Source organism: Marmota flaviventris, chromosome 2, assembly GCF_047511675.1.
Source record: "Marmota flaviventris isolate mMarFla1 chromosome 2, mMarFla1.hap1, whole genome shotgun sequence".
Classification (NCBI taxonomy): Eukaryota; Metazoa; Chordata; class Mammalia; order Rodentia; family Sciuridae; genus Marmota; species Marmota flaviventris.
This window is the reverse complement of record NC_092499.1, coordinates 198,623,856-198,650,907: the sequence shown is the minus strand read 5'-3', so window position 1 is coordinate 198,650,907 and position 27,052 is coordinate 198,623,856. Positions and strand designations below refer to the sequence as shown.

The 27,052-nt window shown below is 51.2% G+C and overlaps 2 protein-coding genes across 2 annotated transcripts in view; both read right to left on the bottom strand.

Annotated features, from left to right (window-relative positions):
* Positions 1 to 18,614, bottom strand: part of Slc13a3 (solute carrier family 13 member 3) — a 76,893-nt gene extending 58,279 nt beyond the window's left edge. Inside the window, exon 1 of the mRNA XM_071607383.1 lies at positions 18,608 to 18,614. The gene's annotated coding sequence lies outside the window, so the exon portion shown is untranslated. The remainder of the gene's footprint in view (positions 1 to 18,607) is intronic.
* A 2,607-nt stretch (positions 18,615 to 21,221) lies between these two features.
* On the bottom strand, positions 21,222 to 23,818 carry Tp53rk (TP53 regulating kinase). Its single transcript, XM_027954162.2, has 2 exons — positions 23,529 to 23,818; positions 21,222 to 21,799 (listed from the first exon to the last, which is right to left on the bottom strand). Exons 1-2 carry the CDS (start codon positions 23,788 to 23,790, stop codon positions 21,321 to 21,323), a joined length of 741 nt encoding a protein of 246 aa, XP_027809963.2. The 5' UTR covers positions 23,791 to 23,818; the 3' UTR covers positions 21,222 to 21,320.
* Between the last annotated feature and the right edge of the window lie 3,234 nt (positions 23,819 to 27,052).

The window sequence follows — 27,052 nt, the reverse complement described above, 5'->3', positions numbered from 1 at the left end:
CTCTACCAAGAGCCCCGTCCCAGAACAAGCCTGCGGGGAGCCTCTCGCACACTTCTGTGCAGACGGTAGAGGTGGATCAGCTCACACCGAGGCGCAGTTTGGCATGGGCAGACAGGCCGGTCAGCCTTGCTGGCCTCGTCAAGGCCCCTTGATCAGTGCACAACCTGCACAACATCCTGTAGCAGCCCTGTCTAGCACATCCCGACTCCCTCCACTCGGAGTGTCCTTGGAGTCACCTGCGAGTGCCCACTGTCAAGGACTCATCTTGGCCAAACGGTCAGCAGGGCTTCATTTGCTCTCGGTGGTGCAAGGCAAGAAAGGGAGCCAGACTTTGCAAATTCATGGGGCTGATGCTTATTTGCAAGCCTGTCTTAACTGTCCATCTCTGCCTGCTCCCTAGGGCCCATGTTGTACAAGACCACTCCCCAAACCTCCTACTCCCATGATGGCCACACTTGAAAAACTTGGAGTCAGCAGCATCCTGATGTCCCGAGCAGCTGGCATTCTTTGGGGTAAGAGCCAGGATCCCCAGTGGGGCTGGAGATTCCAGCCTCTGCACCCCAGGTCCTTCCCTTCCTCCTGGCCACATCCCTCCCTGCTGGCCACGTCCAGGCTAGAGGACATAGTGTAAGAACACTCTCTGTGCCTGCGCTGGCTTGACCACAGCTCCCTGCAGACCAGACCAGCCCTCTCTGGACCATACCTACCCCTAGAAATCACAGAGCTGGAAAACCAGGCCCAGGAGGACGGACCCTCCTCAGTACCCAGCAAGCAGCAAACACTGGGCCTCTCAAGCCTCCTTCCTGATCTGATATCTGGCATTTCTCAAAAGTTTGTAGGACCCAGGTGCAGCGGTGCCCGCCTGTGATCCCCCTCTGAAGGCAGAGGCAGGAGGAGCGTGAGTTCAAAGCCGCCTCAGCAACTCAGATGCCCTAAGCAACTCAGAAAGAAAAAGGGCAGCTGTGTGGCCGTGGTGGAGATCGCCCTGGGTTCAATCCCAGCACCAAATAAAACAAACTTCCTAGGAACCCGGATGTACAAGACGCCCTGCATTGGTGGCTGCGGAGAGGCGCAGCAGTGGCATTCTGGTGTTGGGGATGAAGCCGGCGCTGCAGGCACTTACACGTCGGAGACACATTGCAGAGCAAGACTATTTTTAGGTAGATCACCAGCATTTGGTGCAGCCATCATGGGGAGGGTCTGGTTAAGATGACAGTCTTGTGGCTGCCCGTGCAGAGCAAACCCAGTTTTGCAATAAAAACAGCAATGTTCCTTAAGGACACGCTTATTCACATTGGACATCAGATTGAGAAACATGTCACTTCTTAATATCCAAGAATATATGTGGGGGAGGGGGCTTCGGGTATGTCATTAGAAATTTTGAAGGAGGCTAGAACTTTCCACCCCAAGCACCAAGGAGAAGGTGCTGGTTTGTCGGTCACTTAAAGAAGCAGTGACATCTAGGGCCAGACAGAGGGTTCCCTCCAGGGAACTGCAGGAAACAGGAGTGGTTCCTACTGAATCATGACCAAGGAGAGTGGTTAAACTACAACCTCTGCTCTCCAGCTTTGGACCAGCTGTGCGACTTTGGGCAGGTGACCTAACCTTGCTGAGCTTCTGTTTCCTCACTCATCAAATAGGGACTCAAAAAGCAGCTGCCTCCTTGGTTTTTGGGACATCACATGGGACAGTGCCTGAGGAGCTCCGTCCAGCACGGAGCCAGCGGAGTTCGGCATTGAGAAGCGCTCCTTTTGGTAGGGGTGGCTGCCGCATTCACTGTCACGGTTCCCTGCTACCCACGCGTGTGCGTTGGGGACAGGGGAGTCCTGCAAAACTAGTGAAGCTTAACCCTCCCGGCCACCCCCAGCTCCGTGCTGAATTTCGATTTTGTAAGTGTGTATCGTTTTTCTTCAAGAGACCCCAGAGTCAGTACAGGCGTTTGGCCTCATGACACATGGACACCATCTTGCAGAGACAGGTCAGGGACAGACGCGGGGGTTCCTCTCTTCTTCCTCAGTCTCTGGGGGGGCCTTGGGGACAGCAGCACAGGCTCAGCCTCGCCTTCCCAGCAGGTTCCAGCCGGCCTCGGTCAGCGGCTCACGTCACCCCTCCCATGGCTCCCCAGAAGGCAGGGAGGTGATCACCCCATTTTAAAGACCAGAAAAGTGGGACCCAGGGAAGAGAGGAGCTCGGCTCGAGAACCACAGGCCAGAAGGTGGCTGAGGTGGGCTGGCTTTCGCCCGGGCAACCTCAGACTTATTCATCATTTATTTTCTGGTTTTCATGTCAAGAGAGTCCGACAGCTAAGACTCGTCCACACCACTGTCCTGGGTCTCGCGGCCACCACCAGGTGCCACCTCCTTACTCCTGTACCAAGGAAGGGCCACTTCCTTCAGATAGCTCCCCTGGCTCTCAGCTGGGCAGTGCTGGGTAAGGCACCACGGAGACACCTTCTCTGTGCTGTGATTTTTGTGGATGTTAACTATCTCGCGCAACATCCCCGGGAGGAGCGGTGAAGCCATCTCTTGGAGTAGGAACTCTGTCTTCCACAACGGCCGATGGGTTGGCACAGGCGAGAGACCCAGGAGGGGCCTGGGTACCATCTCCTTCCAGCCCCCAGCATGTTGATTTCCTCTGACCTCAGCTCAGCCTTTGATCTTCTAGAATTACTTTCTTTGAAAGTCTGGGGACAAGCCAGGGGGCAAATCCCTACACAGTCACTGGCTGTGTGACTCTGAGGTCACTTCTCTCTGGGCCTTGGTTTCTACCTCTGGAGAGTGGTGTAAATAGTCTTCCCTCTCTGGGGGCCGCTGAAAGGATTTTAAGATGATGCACCTGAGGCACTCATTAAATCTTAGCTGCCCCTGTCACCAAAGGACCTGGTGCAAAGGAAAGGCCAGCAAGCATGTATTAGGCACTTACTGTGCACCAGGCTATTGGAAGAGATTTACACATATTGCCTCATTTAAAGTCACCACTAGGCAACAGGTTGACACCATCACCCCCCTCTTTTTACAGGAGTTTACTTGAGAGAGGTTAAGTGACTTGCCCAGGCCACCCACCTTGGCATTCCTTGGGCGTTCATGGTCACTGTGGAGGGAAATGTGCACCGCAGCATGGCCAAGCGCCAGTTAGAGTTCAGAACCAGAAATCATCCCGCAGCACTGGAAAGAGCCCGAAGGCCGCTCTCGGAAGAGCAGGAGAAATACCCGGGAAGAGTCCGAGGCAGGCTAAGGGGAGAGGAGCGCTGCCGGGACAGCCTGTCCGGACGCGGCGCAGCGGGTCGCGCGGGCGCGTTGGAGGGTTACCTTGGGCGGCAGGGCGAAGACCACCGGCAGCAGCGCCAGCGGCGTGAGCAGCAGCACCAGCAGCCGCCGCGCGCTCCACACCTTCTTGGCCAGGGCCGCCAGCGCCGCCATCCGCGCGATCCCCGGCGCCCTGGCCGGCCCGACTGCCCCGCGGGGCCCGGGCGCCGGCTTAAAGCCCGGAGGAGGGTCCGGGGAGGGGACTGCGCCGGCCGCGTCCCGCCCTCGCTCTCCTCCTCCCCGCGGCCGGGCGCAGGAGCGCGGCGAGCGGAGCCTGGGGACAGGGACCCAGCTGTGCGGGCGCCTGGCCTCGGGTGGAAGCCTCGCAGCTTCGCAGCGGTGTCCCGGGACAGCTGGCCCGACCTTCCCCGCCCAGAGAAGCACAGCGTGAGGAGGACCGTGCGGAGGACCTGATGCAGACCCTGGCTCCGCCACGTGCTGCCAGGACGAGCCTCGTCCTCCAGCCTCGGACCCCGAGCCTCAGTTTGCTCATCTGAAAGCGGGAGGGACGGCCGTGACCGACCGTCGGGCCAGGGGCGGGGGGTGCGGAGAAGTTCCGTGAACAGCGGGGAGGCGCCCCCGAGCGCCAGCGGTTTTTCTTATTCTCTCCCGTGGTTGGCGAGGGACCTGCGGGTCCCTTCTCCCTGGAGAAGGCTTCTCCTTCCTCTTGGATGAAGGCGCAGGGTGCCATGGCTGGTCTTTTAAAGGAACAGATAAAACAGTCTCCCGAAGTCGCTGTGTCATCGTACCGTCCCGCGCAGGTCCTGAATAGTCGGTTTCTGGGTGTCCCGCAGCGTCTGGCGCCCTCGCTGGTTGTAACCAGTCGCTAGGGACGTGGCGCTGCCTCCCCGCGGTTCATCTGTTCCTCTAACGACCGGCTGCTCCTCCTGGGCGCTCTCCTCCCCCCGGGGCCCGCGCTCTGGGGGTCCCTGGCTTTCTGCCCTGGAGCTTTGAGGGTGCCCCGACACCAGGCCCTGTCAGTCTCTAACAGGCTTCCGCGGGCATCCTCAGTTTGATGTACTCACAGCTAAATTTTCCTTTGGGTCATGCTTTTGGTTTCAAATTCTTTGCGAAGTCCTAGATCGGGGAGTCCCCCCCTTTTCTGGAAGTTCTGTGTCTCTGAAACTTGTACTCGTTCATTAACTCCCCCAGCCTCTGCCATCTCCCCACCCCAACTTTCTGTTTCTGTGAATTGGGTGGATCTAGATATTTTACTGACATAAACAGTATCAGAACACTTGTCTTCTGACTTGGTTTATTGGTTTACTTCACTTAACATGTTTTCCAGTGTCATTCATGTTGTCGCTTGTGTCAGATATTTTTTTTTTCTGCATAGAATTCCATTGCATGGGGCTGAGGTTGTGGATCGGAGGTAGAGCGCTCACCTACCAAGCATGAAGCATTGGTTTCAATCCTCAGCACCATCTAAAAACAAAATAAAGATATTGTGTCCACCTATAACTAACTAACTAAATAATGAATATTTTAAAAACTCCGTTGCATGTATGTACCATGCTTTGCTATTTATCCATTCATTTGTTGATACTGTTTCACCTTTTGGCCATTACAAGTAATGCTGCTATGAACACGGGTGTACAAGTATCTATCTGAGTCTGTACTTTCCAAAAGTGGGATTACTTGCTCACATTATAACTCTATGCTTATTTTTTTGGAGGAATGGCCATTATTGTTTTTCCATAGATGTTGCCCCACTTTATATTCCGCCAACAGTGCACCAGGGTTCCAACTTCACCAGCATTTATTTCCAGGGTTTTCCCCCCATGATAGCCATACTGTTGGGGTGTGGAGTCTATCTCGTGATTTTGATGTGCATTTCCCTACTGGTTACTGAGGCTGAGCCTTCTCACATGCTTATTGGCCATCTATACAGCTTCTCTGGAGAAGAGTCCTCTGCCCTTGGGTTGTTTGGGTTTGTTGTTTGTGTCTTTTTCAGTGTAGGTCTGAGCATTATGTATACATAAGTTAGCATAAGTCTACTGGTGTCATTTTGCCAGATTCAGAGAAATGAAGAAACCTTATCTTCTCATTTTTTAACCTTATCTCATTTATAATAGGATTGTTTATAGTATTTATTCTTAATACATTTATAACCACATCAGTGTTACACTTTTTGCTTCAACAGTCAAATATAATTTAGGAAACTCAAGATGCTACCATGATATTAATATAGCTATGTTAACTTTCTTATGCTTAATGATGACATGGAATATCTTTTTCTTTCTTTTTTAAAATTTTTTTTCTAGTTGTAGATGAACACAATATCTTTATTTATTTTTATTTAGTGCTGAGGATGGAATCCAGGGCCTCACACATGCAAGGCAAGTGCTCTACCCAGCCCTGGGATAACTTTTTCCTTTTTTTTTTTTACTGTCAACCTATATATGCTTCTATATTCATAACTGCTTCTTGTATGTAGTAGACAGATAGACTTTGCTTTTTAATCCTGTCTGTCTCTATCTCTATATCTGTCTCTGTTTCTCATTCTCGTAGTACTGGGGACGGTATCCAGGAGCATTCTACCACTGAGCTATGTGCCCAGCCATTTTTATTTTTCATTTTGAGACAGGGTCTTGCTAAGTTGCTCAGGATGCCCTTGAACTTGCATTCCTCCTGCCTCAGTCTCTCAAGTCGCTGGGACTACAGGTGTGCACCACTGCACCAAGCTTCTGAGTTTTAATTGGAGTATTTAGTCCATTTATGTTTAATGTAATTATTTTTCTGGTTGGATTTAAGTGTCCTCTTTAGCTATTTGTTTTCTATTTATTCTATGTGTTATTTGTTCCTCTTTTTCTTCTCTCGTGTCTTTTTTTGTGCCATCTGAATATACTTTTTGGAGTTCCATCTATTTCATGTATTATTATTTTGTCATTCTTCTGTATTATCATTTTAATGATCCTCTAGAGGTTAAGATGTACATCCACCACAGTCTCCTTTCATATGACAAGGTGTTATTTTAGGAATAGCATAAAAACCATACCATTCCACTTCCCACTTCCCTCTCACTCTTTGTATTCTCATTGTCTTTTTAAATTTATGTATTCTATAAACCCAGTGGTGTGCTGAAGCTCACCATGAGAGAGGACTGTTAAATTTGAAAAAACAAAAATACAAGCCAGCTGTAGAACTGATAAATTGAAATCACCATTATGGGAATACTTACCTTACAGTAATAATAAGTGCTATAAATAAGGACTTTTTCCCCTCAGAGAGCCACTTGTTAAAAATTTACCAGAACCCCACTTTATAAATTGTACAATACAATTGTTCTGTTTTGGGTATTGGGGACTGAACCCAGGGGCACTTAACCACTGAGACCCTTCCCCAGAACCCCTTCCTCCCCCCCCCCCCTTTTTAAAGTTTCGAGACAGGGTCTTGCTAAATTGCTTAGGGCCTTGATAAGTTGCTGAGGCTGGCCTTGAACTTGTGATCCTCCTGCCTCCATTGTTATATTTTTGACAGTCAATAACCTTTTAAAGATATGGATAAATAAATTAAAATGAAGCTGCTTTTAAAATGGTCTTTACATCCCCCAGATATTTACCTCTCTCTTCGTTCCTTCCTGACAGGATGATCCAGCATCCTTCTCTTAGTCGCTGGCGTCCTTTCCTTTTACCATTTCTTACAGTGCTGGTCTGGGAGGAGGAATTCCCTCTGCTTTGGTTTTTCTGAAGTATTTGGGTTTGAAGTTGTTTTCACTGGATACAGAGTGAAGTGATTTTCACTGTGAGAGTCGACCAGTTTTTTCTTTTCTTTCAGCACTTTAAAAGACATCATCTCACTGTCTTCAAGTTCACATTGTTTTTGGTAAGAAATTAGCTACCATTTGTATCACCGTTCCCTTTAGGTCACGTACCTCTTTACTCTGTTGGAAGGTCTCTTTATCTCTGGCTCTGCGGCATTTGGTTTGTACTGTGCTTGGATGCACTGTCTTGTACTTGTTTCCTTGGAGTTTGCTGAGCTGGTTTTGGATCTGTGTGTGGGTGTCTTCCATCAGTTTGGACTGTGCCCTGTCACCATGTCTCCAGATACTTCTTTTGCCCCTTCTCTCCTCTCCTTCAGAACTTGTTGTACTTATGTCAAAGGATTTAGTATATCGTCTTACAAATCTCAGGTCATGTCTTGTATATTTTTTCACTTTGTTTTTCTCTCTGTGCTTCAGTCTGGGCATTTTATATTCCATCTTCAACTTCACAGATACTTTCCTTTGCTGTGTCCAGTTTGCTTTAGATTTTAACTTTTTCATTTCTGATATTGTATTTTTAAACTCTAGTATTTCTATTAATTCTTTTTATAATTTTCCATATTAATTTCCCACATATTAATGCATGCTGTTCTTTAGATAATTCCATTTGTCATAATTTTTTTTAAAAAAGTCTCTGAGAACGTAAAAATCTGAGCAACTCCAGGTCTACTTCTATTAATTCTTTTCTCTCTTAACTATTTCATTCTATTGCTTTCTCTGTTTGTTAATATCTGAGTGTAAAGGGGATATTTTATGGAAAGGAATGATAGAGAATGAAGTAGATAATATTTACCTCCAGAAAGGGATACTCCCCTTTTCCAGTAAGACTGACAGAGTGTGGACTTCATCTGATTGGTCCTTGAGCTGGTTTCAGCTTTTGGTGTAATTTTAGTTCAGCTCCAAGTGTTTGAGGGCAGAAGCAGAACTTTTCCTTCACTAGGACTAGGTAGACTTGATACCTGATGGGCTGTATTTTTAGTTTGTCTTGTTTGGGTGATTAGGAAGTTTTCTTTTCTGACAAATCCTGTCCCCCATTTCGTGAACCTAGGAAGATTTTTCCAGCCCTGTTGACATTCATCTGGGCTTTGGAGGGCTGTGACCCAACACACTGTGAAGGTCTGGAATGCCTCATGTCTCTTTCTCTTAGTGACACTACCCTCTCTCCGTCTCTGGTAGTTAAGCATGGGGGACCTGGGAGGGGAGAACATCTCTCAATGCCTCTCTCTCCCTCCCAATATTTTGTATGTGAGAATACGTATCATGTCAGGTCTTTCTCTCAGTTCTCCTCTCCTGCCTCCCACCCCAGTTTTGGTACCTTGCACTCACGGGAGGCCCCTTTTCTCCCAGGGGAATCCTCAGCCCTCCTCAACCTGTCCCTTAGGTGTACCATCTCTGCACTGGTGATTCAGACCTGAGTGGCCCCTCCTTGTTCATCGGATGGCAGCTCCCAGGTGGCCCTTGACAGTTGGCCACATCAACAGGCATTTGCTCAGGGTGTGAACTGCTGAGGTCCCTCTCTCCTGGGAGGATCTTGGCATTTCCTCTTAAAATTTAGTTCCTTTAGGTTTTTTTTTTTTTCCACAATTCTCTATTTGTTTTTTAAAATTATGGTTTTGTAGCTTATAAATCCTCTTTGTTTGTGAGGGTGGACGTTTAGTGTAGGGGAAACAGTATCTTTTAACTTCCCATATCAGAACCTGAAGTGGAACCCTGTCACACAGGAGTAATGACAACAGCTTGTTTCTAATAAGGCCATCTCACATGAAGTGCATCAAAATACCAGGACCATGGGGTCAGCCACAGAGAAACGGAAAGAACATCTCATTTGGAAAAGAGTCAAGTGTTTCAGTGTTAAATCCACGTAGAACAGAGACTTAGGGCATCTGGTGTAGCAAAGGAAACCCGTTATAGGAGGAGCTGAGCCTCTGCTCAAGTTGGAATCACCAGGAATCATACAACCAGGCCAGCGTGCGCTCAGAGCGCAGCCAGGCGGTGCCTCGGAGCCTGCAGATGCGCGTGTCTGAGTAGGACCCCTTTACTTTGGAATCTGCGTAAGATCACCAGGTGCCCGTGAGGATATCTATTTAGCACTGCATCTGGGAAGGGGTAAAAATTAGACCTTGGAAAGTTCTAAAAAATATGAATAAGAAATAGAGTAAATGCCATGACTTCAGCCCTTTAGTAACTGACCTCTTGATGCCCGAGGCAGGGAGACGGAGTCAGCCTCCAGAGTGAGCCACTCAACTGCTGAGACCCTGACAGTGAGAGGGCTCGGGACACTGCTGTTTCGCTGTTTAATGCTCAGTATTAAAGTCATATTTCCCATATCTAATAAACGTATATCTAGTCTTGGCAACTGTGGGGGACAGGCCCCAGGACACCCCAACAGTATCAAAATCCTTGATATTCACAAATTTTATCACCAGTGAACGGACATATATTCAATGCTTGAACCATTCAAAAGAACCAGCTTTACAAAACTTTGTAATCCGTTTATATTGTTGAAGGGAATTTAATCAAGTTTGCCGTCCATGTGAAATGCCCCAGGAATGGTGGTCTTCCCTCTTACTTAGATGTGAATCATGATGGCGACACTGGAGTGCTTACTCTGTGCCAGGCACTGTCTGAAGAACGCCGCGTGATTTAGCCCATTGAACTCCTAGAGGACCCTAGAAGTAGGTCCTCATGGATCCCCATTTGCAGAGGAAGAAACTGCAATACAGAGAGCTCGAGGGTCCCATCCAGGTCCACACAGCTATCAAGTGGAGGGTCAGACCTCAGCAGTCCAGCCCAGAGTCCACGGGCCTGGCCACTCACGGCAGGGACTTGGAAGAGTGGCCCCTGCATCCACAGGCTCCCCAGTGGCACGTTCAGCCAACGGTGGGGAGACAAGACCTGAAAATCCACTGCATCTCCATGGAGCCTGTAGATTTCCCTCTTGTCATTATTACCTGAATACAGGGTGGTGACTACCTATGGAGCACTGACATTACATCAGGCCTCACCCGCAACCTAGGAAGGACTTAAAGGGTGAGGTTATATGCAAATATGATGTCATTTTACATAAGGAACCTGAGCCTCTGTGGACTTTTATCTCCTGAGGACCTGCCAGACTCTTCCACCAACAGTGTGCAAGAGTCCCAGTCTCTCCACATCCTCGCCAGAATTGTCATTCCTGTCCTTTGTATTGCAGCTGTCCTAAGGGTGAGCCTTTCATCTAAAAGCTCTGGCTGAGCTGATGTTGGCTGGGCACAGGCAGCAACGGTGGAAGACCCAGCAGTCCCGCTGTTTGGCTCTGGAGCCAAGGGGTCTTGTGAAGGCCTGCGGAGCTGAGCGGGGGGAGCTGCTGGTGGACCAAGTTGGGGGGAAGGTTTCTCGGAGGGTGCGAGGCACCTGCTGAGGACACACAGACTGCTGTGTGGTTGCTTCTTGTCACTGTGACAAAAATACCTGACAAGAACAACTCAAAAGAGGCAACGTTTTATTCTGGCTTTATCTGGGGTTCCGAGGTCTCAGTCCGAGGTTAGCCAACTCCACTGCTCAGCTCCTAGCAGCTGGGGAGCAGAGAGAGGGTGTGAGCGTAGGAACCAGGGACTCAATACAGACCCCGAAGACCACCCCAGGGACCTACTTCCTCCAGCCACCGCCCCCCTACAAATCACTAATCCACCAAACGCATTCATCCACTGATGAGGTCAGAGTTCTCATCCTCTCATATTTCACCTCTGAACATTGCTACGGGGAACACCGTGTTTTTAAAACATGGACTTTTGGGGGGACACTTTCCATCCAAACCATAACAACCACATTAAATAATAACATTAAATCACAGAAAATGAAGCTGGATTCCTGTGTCAATATGCATTTACTCGCCATTGCTCAGTGGGTGTTGGCATCCCTGAAAATCTTCCTTCGTAACCAGAGACAGTTTTGTGGTGAGAGGCTTTGGTATTTGCTGGAATTAGACGACACCATACTGTTTGTATTTTATTTATTCTCAGAATTATCTTTGACAAAGCAAGTGATTTTTGTTTTTTATTAATGCCTATGATTTTTTAAAACCCTCCTTTTAAGTTTATCATATGAAGCAACTCAGAGGAAAACCCTGAGTAACTCATGGTGCAGAGCAAACCGTTGTGGCAAAATTCTGAACTCTGGATGCAAAGATTTGAAATTCGGGAAGCCGTGAGGCGGAGCCAGAAGGGCCCAGATGCAAGTAAAGTGCTCGTTCCCAAAGCCCCAAAGGCGAGTTTGCTGCCCCCTTTCCCGTAAACCCAAGGGCAAGTTGCTTCGCAGTGGACCTGCTCCAACCTGGGATGAACTCTCCATGACCTTTTGGGTTGGAACCTGACCCTGAACCATCCCAATGACCAGCCTCATCAAGGGCAGCACTACAGGGAGAGCGAGGCCTTCCTGAGAGCTCTTTAGAGCGCAGGGGTGGGGGGGGGACCCCAGCCTAGAACAGCTGTCCCTAGACCAGCTCACAGCATGGACGCCAGTCCATCCCCTAAAGTCCAGGTGCAGGCAGCTGGGACCAGGGTGCATCTCGCCAGGGCCCTGGACTGGCCTCTCTGTACCAGGAAAAAGAGGGGAAGAGACCATGTTTGGCCTCAGAACAGAGGTTTCGACCTGGGGCCTCAAAGGTGGCAGGACTGAAACAGTGGCAAGCCCAGGGACCACGCCTGCTCAGAGCCACACGTGGTCCTCAGCACTTGGCCTGTGCTGGCTCCCCTCACCCTCGGGCAGCTCCACTGGCACTACCTTCTGAGTGCCCTGCCACCCGGGGGAAAGCCACACGGACACTCTGCTGACCTCCTGTGCATCTCTAGGCAGGGCTGGCTGGGGTTTCTCAGTCTGAGGAGAAGCACACTGGGGTGGCTCACAGGGAGGACAGGAATCAGCACACAGGGCGGCGCAGTCCCCGCATGGTGCAGGTCCCAGTACTTGTGACAATCACCAGCATCCGTACTTGCTCCCACTGAGAGTTGGGGGTCTCTGTCCCACCTCTTGAATGGGGGGAGGGGCTTGTGACCTTCCAATCAATAGCGAGAACACGGCAAAGGTAGAGCTATGGGATTCCAGAGCTAAGTCACAAGGGCACGGTGCCTGCCTGGGTCACTCAGTCTGGGGACCCTCACCGTTGAAATCCAGCCACCACATTTGAAGTTCATATTAAACCAGGCAGAAATGCCACACAGAGAGGGGCCACAGGAAGAGACCCACTCCCAACCCAACTAATGGGCACTGAGCGAAGGGCCCTCAGATGATTGCCATTCAGCCTCTGGCCTCCAGCGGAAGCCAGATGTGCTGGAGCAGAGACAAGCCCCCGCCACGCAGCCCTGTCCAGTGTCTGACCGGCATAATCTGTGAATCAAGAAATGGTCGCTCCTGCCACTGACTTCACGGAGCACCTTATCCCCAGCAATAGGTGACTATTATTGACACTAATACTTAACAAAATTGCAGCTTCCTTTAGGAGGAGGGCTCTGCACGTCACAAGGTCCCCACCCCGTGTCTTGGACCTTGGGATGCTGCGTAAAAGCTGGCTCCAAGGCTGGACCCGCTGGTCTCCTTCATTCACATCCCCCGCCCCCCGGGCAGTGGGAAGGAAGTGGCCGTGGGAGAGGGTTCTTCAGAAGTGTCCACAGCGCACAAGTGGCTTGGCTGACCTTCACTTTCATCTGCTAGTAGGTGAAGGCGTGCCCACTGGACAGATGAGGAAACGGAGGCTCAGAGATTAAGACAATTGTCCAAGGTCGCACAGCCAGCGCAGGACAGGACGGAAGGTCCCTGGACACACATGCCGCTCTCCCCACCCACCCCAATATCGGGCAGTTCCCTGGAGGCACCCGAAGACCGATTTTTGTTGAGCGAAGAACCTAATGCGAGAACGACAGAGACATGCCCCATGCGCTCCCTCCCTCTCTCACCTTCTCTTTAAAGATGGCCGGGGGGGACAGGCCAAGCCCTTTCACCAGGGCCTCCCAAGCCCTCAGTGCCACTGAAGAACACCCCGTGCCCAGGCCTGCTCGGTGCTGTCCTGCTTTTCTGTCTCCACCTTCCCAGCCACCCTCCAGCGGGGGATCCTCAACCCAGGGGCTGGTCCTGAGCCTCGCTGCCACCCAGCTGGACTGCATCCGCGGAGCGGCCGGGCCCCACATGAGGCGGTGCTTGGCAAGAAGCGCCTGAGCCCTGGCTCCAGGGCGAACTAGAGGACCTGTGGGGAGGTGCTCAGGACCTCACTGCACTGGTCTGGGGGGACGGTGCCCGCGTGTCTAAATGCGTTCCAAGGGCTGCAGTCGAAATGCACAGAGCCTCCTGCTGGCCATGGTAGGAAGAGCGGGAGGCCGCATCTATACTTAAGAAGGGAGAAGGGTGACTAAGAGAACACAGCAAGAGAGAACAGGAGGGGACACTGAGGACAGGAGGGCCACACCAAGGGGCAGAGCCGAGAGGCGGCCCCTGGAGCTGTGGAGGGAGCCTCTGCACTTCTTGAAGATGGCGTGAGCCTGATGTGCGGGGCTAGCATGTTTGCGTTCTCTGTCAACTGCTCTTGCTGTGTAGGGGTCAGTGAATGGACAGCCAGCCACTGTTCCACGTCCCTTGCATGCTTATTCATTCAGCATGGGGTCAGCGACCTATCGACCCCTCATTAAATAGTGTCATGATTTTAAACGGGAAAACAACAGGCTCGGGGAGGTGAGCGGATGTTCTGCTGCACTTATGACACTCACTGGCCGGGTGACCGAGGGCGTGCTGTATGCCGGGCACTGCACTGGGTGCTTCAGTGAATGACCAGTCCGGCCCAGTCGTTCAGCCCTGTGCCTCCTTCTCAACCACTGCGCACGGCGCTCTTCATGACCTGCTTCCTGCTCCTGGAACATGCCAAGTCTTCACTTACTGCCCACCTGCCTGGTCTCTGGCCACCCTCCCCAGCCCCTGCCACCATGGCAGTGACTGGTTCCTTCCCCCGACTCAGGTCTCAGCTCTAACATGCCCTCCTCAGAAGGGCCCAAGATCGCCCAGTCCAATGAAATGCAGCTCTCTCCAACTCTGCCACGCTCGCCCTGTGTGCAAGCCCCTCCCTCTTACTTTCTGCATAACATGATTCTATTTGAAATGATTCCCCCCAGAATGAACTCCATGAGAACAAAGACTCCCATTTGTCCCTGGCCACATTCCCGGCACCGAGAACAGTGCCTGGGACATAGAGGAGCAATACCTATTGAATCATTGAACCTGCTTTACATCATATTTGATTACTACGAGCATCAATCAAAATCTTGGGTATCACTCATCAACAAGGACTAACTGAGCAGCTACTACCTACCAGGCATCTATCTGGGTGCTGGAGGTGCGGCAGTAATGGAGCCAAAGTTTCGCTGGTTTCGTTTGAGTAGTTCTAAGACAAGACACATGTGTAAAATGGGCAGCATCCCGCCTGACTTTAACACTATGAATAAGAATACAGCAGGCAGGGAGAGAGTCGGGGGTGCTGCCTCCCCAGAGGATCTCAAGTCCCCCTGCCCTGCCTCCATCCCCTCCTCTCCCCTGCGCCACTGTCAGCATCTTTCAGTGTGACATTTCATTCAAGGTCTCTGCAGCTCCAAGAGCAATATTGGTGTTGAAGCAGGTCCCAGCAGAGTGCCCTCAGGCTGGGCTTGGGATTAGTCTCCCCCTTCATGTCCCCAGGAGGGGGCGGTCAGGCAGCTTGGCCTCACCCGCCTTTCCTCACTCTGGGGAAGGTCTGGAGCTCTGACAGCTCTGGGTTCCTGGCCATCCCCTGCCCTCCTTTCTCCTGGGCAGAGGGTGAAGGTTTACAAACACGAAGCGGCCTTTGATCGGCATCAGACCCCCAGGGTTCTGACTGTTTTTTGTTCCAAACCCCTGGCTGGGAGCATGCTCTGTTTTGCCTCCAGCAGAGGAGACCTTAGGTAGGAGGAACGCGTGTGGGCATGGGAACGGCTGTGTGTGTGTACGGGTGTGTGTGTGTGTGTGTGTGAGAGAGAGGGGGGGGAGGCTCAAGTGCACCCTTGACTGTGTCCAGCACGCAGGCTGGGTGTGTAAGAGGGAATCCAGCCCAATCCAATAAAGGAGCACCCGCTACATTCCAGGTGCCATTTTAGAGACCAGGGAGAGAGAAGTGGGCCAAACAGGGCTCCCTGCCCAGGACCCAGGGCTGAGGGGCCCACGCGGTAAGCACCGGAGCAGGCGAGTCAAGGGACGGCAAGTGGCCATGATCCAGGGGATGCAGCTGGGGAGCAGATCGGGGCTGGGGGTCTTTCCTCAGTCACAGGGGTTGCCAGGCATTTGCAGGCAGAATGCCTCTGGCATTGGCTGAAGGAAACCAAAGAAGCAGCCATGAGAAGACCGTGGGGACAGTGTCCCAAGGCAGAGGGAACAGGACACACAAAGGCCTCTGGCGTGGCTGCAGCTGGGAGAGGGCGAGGGGCCCAGCATGGCTTGCCCGCGGAGAGTGGGGGGCAGAGCAGAGAGGGGCCGCAAGGGTAAGAGCTGGGGTGGCCCTGAGTGAGGAGGGACCACCACAGTGTCCTGCAGAGGAGAGACAGAGCCCAAATCTGGACTGAATGGGACTCCGCAGCTGCTAGGAGGGGCGTGTGGCCGGTTACACACGACTTCTATATAGAAATGTAACACCAATGCAGAGAGGTGCGCGTGTAGAGGAGGGTAGTTTCAGCAAATTCACCAACCAATCCACCCACGTACTCAGCTCTGACCTCTAGAAACAGAACCTCCACGCTCCCAGAAGTCTCCAGGAGCCCCCGCTGCACGGCCCGCCTCAAGGGTAGCCAGTCTCCTACCTTCCGATTCCCTCTGCAGGTAAAGCTGAGTGGGCTTCAGCGGGTCTGGGTCGGGGGTGCAAGATGGGAGCGAGAGGGACGCCCAGGTTCAGCCCAGGCACTGGCTCTCCCACCGTTTTTTGCCGAGATGGGCAGATGGTGGTGGGAGCAGAGAGCAAGGGCTGGAGCCACGGGTTTGTTTTGGATGATTGAGATTACAGGCAGCTTGGAGGCCCCTGGAGAAGATGCTGACCGTCTATCTAAGGTTGCGAACTCCAGTGTTGCCAGGAGAGGCAGTGTGGAGGCGAAGATGTCTGAGAGCGAGAGCACCCTCCTCTTAAGTCCACAGGGAGAGGACAGGAGGACACGCATGGGAACGGGCAGGCGGCCTGAATGGAGGAGAGCCTGGAGGAGTGGGGACTGGGTGAGCAAAGCCCCTCTACAAGGCCAATGTCAGGACAGGCCCAGGGCAGTTGGATCGTGGCAATCTTTCCAGACAAGTCAGGGCTCTGGACTGTGAGTGCTTAACTTGGCAACTGGGAAATGAACATCCTGTGGACCCAGTGAACAATGTCCAGGTCATCAGCCACTGGCTCAGACCAAACCTTCACTTGGGCACTCTCCCCACCTTCAGGGACAGCTGGGGGCAGAGACTGGCCAGGCCTTGAGTGGGCCACATCCAGTCCAGCGTTCCCGCCACCGTCCTTGAAGAGGAGATCTGAGCCTTTATGGCTCTGTTGCTACTTTGATCTAAGCAGAGGGGCCTGTGGTCCCCAATGCCCTGGCCTGACCAGGAAAGACAACAAGGTGCCCGGAACGAGCAGGGCTGTGTGGGACTGGGGTCTGTGCCTGGCTGGGTGGGCCTGCTGGCTTCTATGTACTCGGAGCTGGGCTGTGGCCTCCCTAAGTGCAGCCTCCTGCCTGCCTGGCTCCCTACCCACCGTCCTCCACTCCTGACCTCCCAGGTGGCCTATGGTCTCCAGACATCTGCTGCACCTGACACCTCATTTAAAGCAGGAATCACTGATGGGGGTGTTTTGGGGTCAGGGCAGGGGAGTGAACTCGCCCCTCTCAAGAACTTCCATGACATGTAATGTTGAGAGCCACAGCCGAAGGGGCCCCAGCAAACTTCCAGCTGCCAGCTGATGATTGGCTCACAGCGCCACAGCAACATCTAGCTGATTGGCTCCTCTGCGGTGATGCTCATTGGGCTGTTTCCCTGCCCTTTCAGACCACGGAGCTGCTCATTGGGGGACTTTTTTGGCTCCGCCCACACGACCCAGCCAATCGGCCTCAAGAGCAGGAGGATTGTGGGAGGTGGAGAGGCTTGTGGTGGTGAGAGAGGCTTGTGGGAAGCCGGTGGTGGCAGTTGGGCTCTGAGGGTTTTTCCTGAGAGGCTGTTTTGTTCGGCGTGTGTGGTTCTAAAAATAAAGTTCGTTTCTTTTGACAAGTGGCTCCTGAATTGTGCCCAGCCAGACTGCGGCAATGTAACATATCCACAGAAGCAATCTTTACAAATTTGCCCTTGTGTCTAGTCTTGGTGACCAAAAAGGGGTCACATGCCCACCTGTCCATCAGGGACCAATCTGAGCTTCACCTAACACACCCCTGGGCAAATTGGGGCTCTGTCCAAAGAGGTTAAAAGGGGCCACATGACTTTTTTAGGCAACAGATAATGTCTGGCACAATCTCTACCATTTGCAGGCTGATGACTCTGGGAAAGTTGCTTAGCATGTCTGAGCCTCAGCTCCCTCATCCGTAAAATGGGCACAGGAAATCACAATTGCTTCCTGCCCTCCCAGCACCAGTTCCCATTTTTCTCATGACACACCTTGATGTTTAGGGCAGTGGTTCCCAGAACAGCAGTCCGAGCACTACTGAGCTTACTAGGAATGCAAATTCTCAGCCCAGTCTGTCTTGATTCAGAAACACTGCAACTGGGGTCCAGCAAGTGGGACGTGCATCTCATCTACCCTAGGCTTACAGAGGGGCACAGGAGGCTGTATCCTAGTTGCTTGTTTGCAATATGCGTGATACTACAGCCACACCGCTCGTTGTTCCAGAGTGCCTGGCGCTGGCAGGGGCAGTTAGTGCTCCACAAGTTTCACAACACTGGTACTCCCAGTGGACACTGATGTGAGGCCCAGATCCCCTTCAAGAAAGGGTTTTTTAATGGTCAAAATTGGGGTGTTCTGAGAGGAGTCAGTGAGTCGAAGAATGTTAGCCTGGAGAAGCCAGGAAACAATGACCTGGGGACTAAGAAGATACTGGGATTTGCAAAGGGAAGAGACAGGGTCTTGTAGGGAAATCTGTGTGTGTGTGTGTGTGTGTGTGTGTGTGTGTAGGTGGACACAATACCTTTATTTTGTTTATTCTTATGTGATGCTGAGGAATGAACCCAGGGCTTCTGATGTGCTGGGCAGTGCTCTGCCGCAGAGCCGCAGCCCCAGCCCACTGTAGGGAGACCTTAACAGGAGTGGGATGGGCGGCCGCAGCAGCCTGGAGGGGTCCCACACTGTGGGTGATGCCTTCGGGAGGAGCACTGACAGGGATGTTCCAGGAAGGACCAATGGAACGACAGGCGACTGATGGGCGTCCCCACAGAATGCAAGTCATTGCCACCAGTGTGGCAGGAATTCTCATCCAGTGATGGGATTTGTCAGAGGGACAGTGCCCACAGAGAGGGAAACCGAGGCAGGGATTCCAGAAATCCAGAGGAGTTGGAGGGGATCACTCACCCAATAGGCAATGGCCATGGTGGTGAAGGTCCAGTAACATGAGTTGTCCCTACTGGATCTGCAGAGGGAAGGGAAGGGGGGATGAGAAAGGGAAAGGAGGAGACTGGGTCAAGGTCAAGGGAAGGCCTGAGGGGCTGCCCGTGTGGGAAGTTCAAATGCCAGTTGCCAGTCCCCCATTTCAGCACCAAAATGTAAGAACCAACTGAAGGAAATAAAGAGGCAGGAGAGGAGCTCAGTAGTAACACGGGGCTATTGGGGACAACCTGCACAGGGGCCCAGTGACACTGGAGCCCGACTTCCCCTGACAGCCTCGGGAGGTTACAGGAGGGAGAAGGGGCGGGGAACCTCTGCAGTTTGGCCGTTGATGGGGGATTGTTGGCAAAGGGTCCTCATGGTCATCACAGTCATTCTTTGTGGTGGTCACTGCTCCATGTTCAACAAGGTGTTTCTCAAGATTTCAGTCCCAGATACTGATTCTCCTACAGGATGTCACCTGGGGTGTGGGTCACTGAGGTGTGACTCACTAGTACACACCCAGCTGTATCTGCATCCTGGGAATCCTGAGCCAGATGTGCTCACAGCAGGCCCACACAGCAGGCTCTGCTCTCAGCTCAGGTCATGGACGAGGACACTGTGGCAAGGGGGTGCCAACTTGTGCAATGGGTAAGCAAGGAGACAAGGATGGAATCATCAGACCTCTGGATGGAGGGGTGGCATATCTGGTTTAAAAGGGTCCCTTCTCCCTACTGAGTGCCAGGGGTCAGGGCAAAACCAGGGAGACCAGCCAGAGAGCCACTGGGTACAGAGCACAGCAGGGTCAGGGATCTCCAGAGGGCTGTGGGACCGTCCCTGCCACTGCAGCTTTTTCAGGATCTAGCAGAGCTGGTCACAGCCAAACGCTCGCTAAACACCTCGCAAAAGAACAAGTGAAAAGTGGGGAAATGGTGAGGTGATGGGAAGGAGCCAGGCCACCACTGTCCTGAGTGACAGCCAGCACCTGCCACATACCGACGCTCTGCTAGGTGTTGAGGGGAAAAAGGAGCAAGTTCAAGGGAGGGCAGATGGGAACAGGGGGAAGCAGGGGAGTAGAGGAGGGGAAACGGGAGGAAGAAACTGGGGGGAAAGAGGAAGGGAGAGGAGGGGAGGAGGGAGGAAAGCAGAGGGAGCTCTTCCCCTGAGCAGGGGATGACACTGGTAACCGCGACCCCTGGTGGCAAAAGAGCCACAGTCCTTTGGAATTGTGTCCCAAATTAAAAGTACCTCTTGTTCCCTATCACGCCTCAGCCAAGTTGCCTGTTTTTAAGCCAGTTCCCATCTGAAAAGTGGGGACAGCTGAGAGCTGCTCTCGATCCAGTGTAGAAACAGCTGGCACAACGCCTGGAGCAGTAAGCAGCAGCGTGCTCCTCTGCCACTCGCAGCTACCCAGCAGGGGAGTCTTCACTCACTCCTGGCCACCGGCCGTGTGCAGCACACTCGGTGGGCACTGGCCGCGTTGAGCAAACAGACATGGCCCTGGCCCCTGCAGAATGCTTACCCCCTGCATGCAGGGGCTGTCTGTTTTGCTCACAGTTGTTCCCAGTACCCAAATGGCCGCAGGCTCACAGAAGGCACCCAGGACACACTTGCTGACTGGACCCTGCGGGAGGCACAGTGCTCCATCACACCCACACCCGCTGCTGGGGCTGGGAGGCTAAAGGCCAGTTACTGGCACTTTTGAGTTAACTCAGTTTTCCCGCTCTGTAAGCCAGACTCCACAAGCTCCACTCACAGCCACCTCACCACTGCTACTCGACTTTCTGCTGTGACAGAAATCAACTCGCTTTTCACCTATACAAAGTTAAAGGCACGTTAGTCAATTGTCTTAATTGGAAGGTAACCATAAAAGCACAGAGCAATGAAAACAACGTTACCTAAATTTTCAAAACTATTCTAAGTCTGCTTTTTTAAATGAAAACTTGGGGCTAAGCAGCATTTTTCATCTTTTCACTATGACCCTCAAAAAGAAATATGTTTAGGGCTGGGGCTGGGGCTGAGTGGTAGAGCACTCGCCTAGCATGTGCAAGGCCCTGGGTTTGAATCTCAGCACCACATATAAATAAAGGTATTGTGTGCAGCTACAACTAAAACATAAATAAATAAATATGTAAAAAATAAATTTATGTCAAACCTAGCATATGTCTGTGATGGGTTTAAACTATGTCTAAATATATATTTGAAACACATTTCATAAAGTAATACACTGATATTTTCTAGTCTATATGTCTCTTTCATCTTTTAAAATGTTGTTCTATATTCCTCTAAAGTGGTTTTGAGTCAAATATATCATGTACACAACAATAACTACCGCCACGCCGGGCTGGAGGGCTGATACATACCATGCCCAACTGAGACTTTATCTGGGTCTCACCAAAAGGATCGAAGAGAATACAGTTCTCATTATGTGGTTCCCCCCTTTACCCACATGCACATGAAGGATACATGTTAGTTTGGGAGAAAGTCTGTCCCAGATTAAATTTATATGCCCAATTCTGCCTAGAACACGTCTTACGTAAGCTCTTGAGAACAGAACTACAGATGATAATGGTGACCCTCGACAAGCATGTCCACAGACCACTTAAAAATATCTCAACACCTTTATTAAGCCTAATCTCTTTTGGAGCATTTTCTCAAATTTGCTTTGAGAAACAGCTTAACTGAGTGGTGTCACACAGCTCTACCCAACCATGGACCTCTTTCTTCCTCTTAGGCGCACTTCATCTAATTTTTTGAGCACTGGCTTGGACTTTTTGGAGAAGGTGGAGTAACTCTTCAGAAAGGCTTCAAACACAGCCTCAGTGTTGGGGTGGGTACTAAGAAAGGCTTTCTCCAGGACGTAGAGATCCACTCCCTTATCTTCCGGAAGTCCTGAAACGAAACTCAGCCCAAAGTCTACGAGTACAATGTTCAGCTGATCCATGGGGGGTTTCAGAAGCATGTTGGAGGTGGTAAGATCGCCATGAATGAGGTCTTCATCATGCATTCGAGCCAAAACCTGCCCAATTGCCTTGGCTAAGGCGAAGAAGATTTGGGGAGCTTTTTCAGCCTTCAGAGCCGATCGAATATAATCGCGAACAGTCACTGAGCCTTCAATTTCTTCCATGTATAAGCAGTTGGAAGCATAGTCCACAAAAAAGACAACCGGGGCTGATATCCCTGCAATCAATACACAAGTCGTTATTGGGCTCAATTCTTTTTAATGATAGCCTTCATTTTCAAAGACTGAGTCAGTTTTCAGCTTGTATGTATTTATTTTAGAAAAAGATTTAGGAATGGCGCAGAAAATGGTACAACTTATCTGGAAGTTCCCTTGCTCAGGCACTGCAGAACTATGCCTGAGACCACCCACAGCTAAGTTTAGAGAAGTCAAAGCTTTCTCTCCTAAGTCACCTTTTATAACTAGATTTCATTTGTCATACTTAACTCCCTAAAAAAAAAAAAAAAAAAGGATCTAAAAGGGGACTCATGGTCCAGCCAGAGCAGTTTCTACCTGACAAGGAAACAAACAGGCCAAGCAGTATGCTGGCTTAGAGGTTCAGCTCTGTGCTCAAAAAAAACAGGGTTCAAATCCCAGCTCCCATCCTTATTACCTGTGTACTTTAAAGTTACATTAACTTCTCTCAAGCCTCAGTTTGTGCTACAATAACATAAAACAATACCGCGAATACACTCAATGAATTTTTATTGAATGTCAACCATGCTCGGGGCACGTCTAGAAACTAGAGATATGTCAATGGGGATATAGGAGCAAACAAGGAAACCATGTTCTCTGCTTAATGGCACTTACATCATACAAAGGGTCAAAGGAGAAAAAGGGAACCAATAACTTCATTAAAAGGGTAGCAATTTACCTACATTTGCACTGATGAATTTTCCCAGATCACCCAATACTTAACAATATCCTGATGTACGCTGGGTGCCTAAAAAGTACTAATTTAAAAAAAAAAAAAGCAAGAAGTGCTGAATCAGAGGAATGGACCACTTACTAGCTGTGAAAACCTTGGGCAAGTTACTTCCCTTCTCTGAGCCTCAGTTTCTCATGTGAGGATGTTTGTGGTGGTGCATGATGATGCTTTATCAAAAAAAAAATATATACACACATACATTCATGAGAGCTATGTCAGGCATACATTCAAACATATAATATGGCATATACCTAGTATCATGGTCACAACATCTAGGATGGACACCTCTACTACGACTTGCACTTCACAGGAGAGGGAACAGGCGGACAGGTTAACTTGTTGAAAGTCTCCATAAGAAGCAGCCAGAGAGCTTGGCTCCACGGCGAATACTTGTAATCACATCTGATTCTTAAAACAAATGAATGAAGGGATAATAATGCACAATTCAAACGGCCCAAACACGGAGCCTGAAGCATGGGAGGTTAAATAAGGTGCTCAACCTTGAGCAATCAACAGTGGCACAGCTGAGATGTGAACCAGGTCGAAGGCTCCGCGACAAATGCTCGTAGGTGAGAGACGATGAGAAGTCTTAATTAATGAAGAGAGGGCCAAGCACGGTGGCCCACGCCTGTAATCCCAGCGCTCGGGAGGCTGAGGCAGGACGATCACGAGTTCAAAGCCAGCCTCAGCAATGAGGAGGCGCTAAGCAACTCAGTGAGACCCTGACTCTAAATAAAATACCTAAAAGGCTGAGACTTGGCTCGGTGGTCGAGTGCCCCCGAGTTCAATCCTGGTACCAAACAACGACAACAAGAACTAACGAAGACAGGAACGAAAAGAGAACACTGCCAAAGGCCGAGGCAAGCAGTGAAAAGGAAGAAACTAAGGCAAACGGGGCGGGAAGCTGGGCTCCTCCCGCCGCCTTCGCCCAGGCCCCGGAACCTCGGGGTCCCCGCATGCCGCGAGCCCGGCTGCCTCACCTGCACGGCGACAGCGGAGCAGCGCCCGGGCCTCCTGCACGGTCCGCCGCCGGCTGAGCCGCGTCTCCAGCACCGGGTGCCGGTAGCCCTTGGGGAAGCGGTGCTTCACCACGGCCGCGCGGCCCAGGAAGTGGCCGCGGTATACACGCGCCTCGGCGCCCTGTTTCAGCAGCTCCAAGCCGCTCAAGAAACGGCTGCTTCGCTCCCGGGCGGCGGCCAGCGGCTCTACCTCTGGCGGCGGTTCTTCGCTAGCCTCAGCCATGATGCTCTTCTGCGCAGACGCGCTAAGCGCTTCCGCTTTCTCCGGAAACTACGGGCAGTGCTTCCGCTCGCTCCGGAAATCCTGGGACCTCTTCCTCCATTCAACATCTCCCCTCGGACACTTCCGCCCGATGGGAGTGGTTCCGCCTCCCTACGTGTCGGCCCTTTTGAAAGCCTTCAGTGTCTCGGGTTGGTCTCCTGTGGCCGCCCCCTGCTCTTCGCCCATCCGCGTCAATTCTCTCCGCGGTTCTTTCCCCCTCTTCGGTTCTCTCCGGGAGTTGTCGGTGATGGTCGCGGTCGCCTTTGTTTTAGCTCCTCCGGAGGGAGACGGGGGCTCTGCTCCTCTGCTCCTCTCCGGAGTCGGTCTGGGACCCCGAACGCTTCGCCCTCCGCTGGCCATTTTTTTTTGACCCCCAACACACTGGTCAGAGCCCGGCGGGCGGACAGTGAGCCATTTTGAGCCGTTTTTCCTTCTAAGTGCTGGGATGATCGCCATCTAAGTGCGTTAAGGAGTGACAGGATAAAATTATTATTATTATTATTATTATTATTATTATTATTATTATTATTATTATTTGTTCTGGAGGTTGAGCCCAGGGGCGCCTTACCTCTGAGCCACATCCCCAGCCCTTTTTATTTTTTATTATTTTGAGACAGGGTCTTGCTAAATTACTTAGGGCCCCACTAAATTGCAGAGGCTGGCCTTGACCTTGTGGTCCTCCTGCCACATTGGAGGAAGATGAAATTATTCAACCTCTCTGTGCATTCCTTTGCTCATCTGTAAAATAAGCTAATATTGATCTTGTAGGGTTTTTGTGAAGATTTAATGAGTGGCCAGAGGTAAAATGCCCCAGAACTGTGCCAAGCACGTGATAGTAGAAATGGAAGCTGTTATTATTTATGGAATGCTAAATACCAGAGCTACTATATTTACATTCCCAGCGTCCAACCACTCTTTCCTACGGGACCAGCCCTTCCCCATTGTGTGGAATCCTGAGGGGACACAGAGACCACCTCCCTCTGTCAAAGCCCCCCCCCCCCCGACACACACCTGTTATGTGATTTGCAACAAGAACCCTGACTTATACCACCACTGAATGGCTGTGTGTTTTGGTTACTGTGTGTAAGGGGACAGAATAAGCTGCTGTAAAATAGTGACTTAAACATGTGAGATGTTTATTTGTCTGTCATACAATAGTCCAGGTCTGTTGCTTCCTTCTCTGGGTCTATGCCACATGTTACCCCCTCCATTCAGCAAGAAGAGGTATGAGAGTGGGAGGTAGAAAGCAAGTAGGTGAGGGGTTGAGCCAAAGTGCCAAACAGCACTTCCACTCACATCCTATTGGCCAGAAGCGGGTCACGTGGCCAGTGAGGCTGCAAAGGAGGCAGGGACCATACTCTTTATCAGGCAGCCATGGGTCAGCTAGAGCTTTGGGGGATTAGTACCAAAAGGCAGTAGGGGAGGAGTTATTAGGGCACAATCAGTAGACTCTGCTGTAGTTTTGATATTTTAAGCTGCAGATAACAAATAACTCACTACCATCAACAGTAAGCTTACTTCTAATCTCACAACAGCTCGAGATGAGGTCCCAGGTGTCATTCAGTCGCTTTATGAAACTAAGGACCCAGAATCTTGCCATCTTTCTGTCCCACCAGCCCTAGCCTGTGGTTTCTGTCCTTACCTTTGTCACCTTATGGTCACTAGGGGGCCACTAAATTCTATAAATCACATGAAAACGCAAAAACCACACTGAAGAGAGCACCGCTTCCCGCACACACCTCTATATTGGAAGGAAGCTTGTCGCTGGGAGTCTTCCTGTCCCGTCAGACTCCTGCAGTCGGCCTCCAGGACCGCCTCAGCAGCAGAGGCAGCTGGACAAGTGAGAAGCTGTCACTTTAAGTCTCTGTAGACAGGACGTGCTCTATAAGCAAGGAAGGGAGCTGACATGGCCACCAGAGGCATCTGTAAGCATCCCCCACTCTGTGGCACAGCCACCAACAGCCTTTCTCTTATTCCAGTTTCTGCATCTTCCCACCAGGGACTGTTGGTTCTGCTGTGACAAGTGCTTATTAGAATTAAATAAGTTGTTGATCCCAAGCTTGGCTGGTGGGCAGCAGACACTCTCCAAGTGTGCACTTTCCTCCATGCCCTTCCCAACAGTCAAGGGAGCCCTGTTTTGGAATACTGAGGAAAGGCCCTGTGGTCCGGGTTGCTATGACGCCAGCATCCTCGCTGTCATTCACACACACAACAGGTTCCTTTCAAACGTTAGACCATTTATGTGGGCACAGTGTGTCCAGCACATTCCATCAGCCCAGACTAATCAAAGCTCCCCTAGAATCAGTTCTATTTATAGCATCTGGTTTCTCAAGTTTGTGGTTTCATGATCATAATTGTTAGTGTCCACATAGCCATCTCTATGGATACCAGGTCTATCCGAAGTCCTTTTCAGAAATCTGTGCAAACATATTCATAAAAGCCAGGTTAGTTATGGCCAGGTGGGTTCTGACTTCCTTAAAATCAGTTAAACCTCCTTCAATGGTGTAATCCTGATTCGGCTCATGAGATCCTGCGTGGAAGCCTCCTCCAGACCCTTCTCCCACCAAGCCCCGCCTTGCTCTCTGCTCTAGGACACCTGTGCTGCCCTCCAGCTGAAGCCGTGCTCTCTCTCACCCCTGCCCTCTCTCTTCTGAAAGTGCTCTCCCCGCCCCTTGTTGCCTAGACCCACGGAGACATGGTTCCATTCTTAGCTCGGTGGCACCCGGGGAGCCCTTCCTGATCACCCAAGGAGAGCAAATCCAAGGGCGCTGGGTACTCACACCACCTTCCAGCAGCCATTGGAGGGTTCTTTACAAGGAGTGTGTTATGGTTTAGATCTGGAATGTCCCCAAAGCTTGTGCATGGGAGGCTTTGTCCCCAGTGCAGCAATGTTCTGGGGGTGGGGCTTTGGGGCAGGGATTGTGTCACGAGGGCTCTTGCCTCTTCAATGAGTCAGGCCACAGGGGGACTCACAGCTGAATGGGCAACTGAGAGCTGGTGGAAGGCAGCAGGTCCCTGGGGGTGTGCCCTTGGGGACTATGTCCTACCCTGGCCCCTGCTTCCAGCTGCCATTGCTAAGTGGCTTTGCTCTTCCACACCCTCCGCGCCACGATGATCTGCCTCACCACAGTCCATGGTGATGGACCAAGTGACTATGGGCTGAACTGTGAGCCAAAAGAAATCTCCCCTGGTTAAAGTTTTTTTTGTTTTTTTTTTTTTTTTT

Bases quoted from the DNA above. Each gene is read 5' to 3' on its own strand.
- Tp53rk (XM_027954162.2), bottom strand. From the start codon at position 23,790: ATGGCTGAGGCTAGCGAAGAACCGCCGCCAGAGGTAGAGCCGCTGGCC. The intron at 21,800-23,528 runs GTGAGGCAGCCG...TATTGATTGCAG, and splicing joins GCTCCGCTGTCGCCGTGCAG to GGATATCAGCCCCGGTTGTC.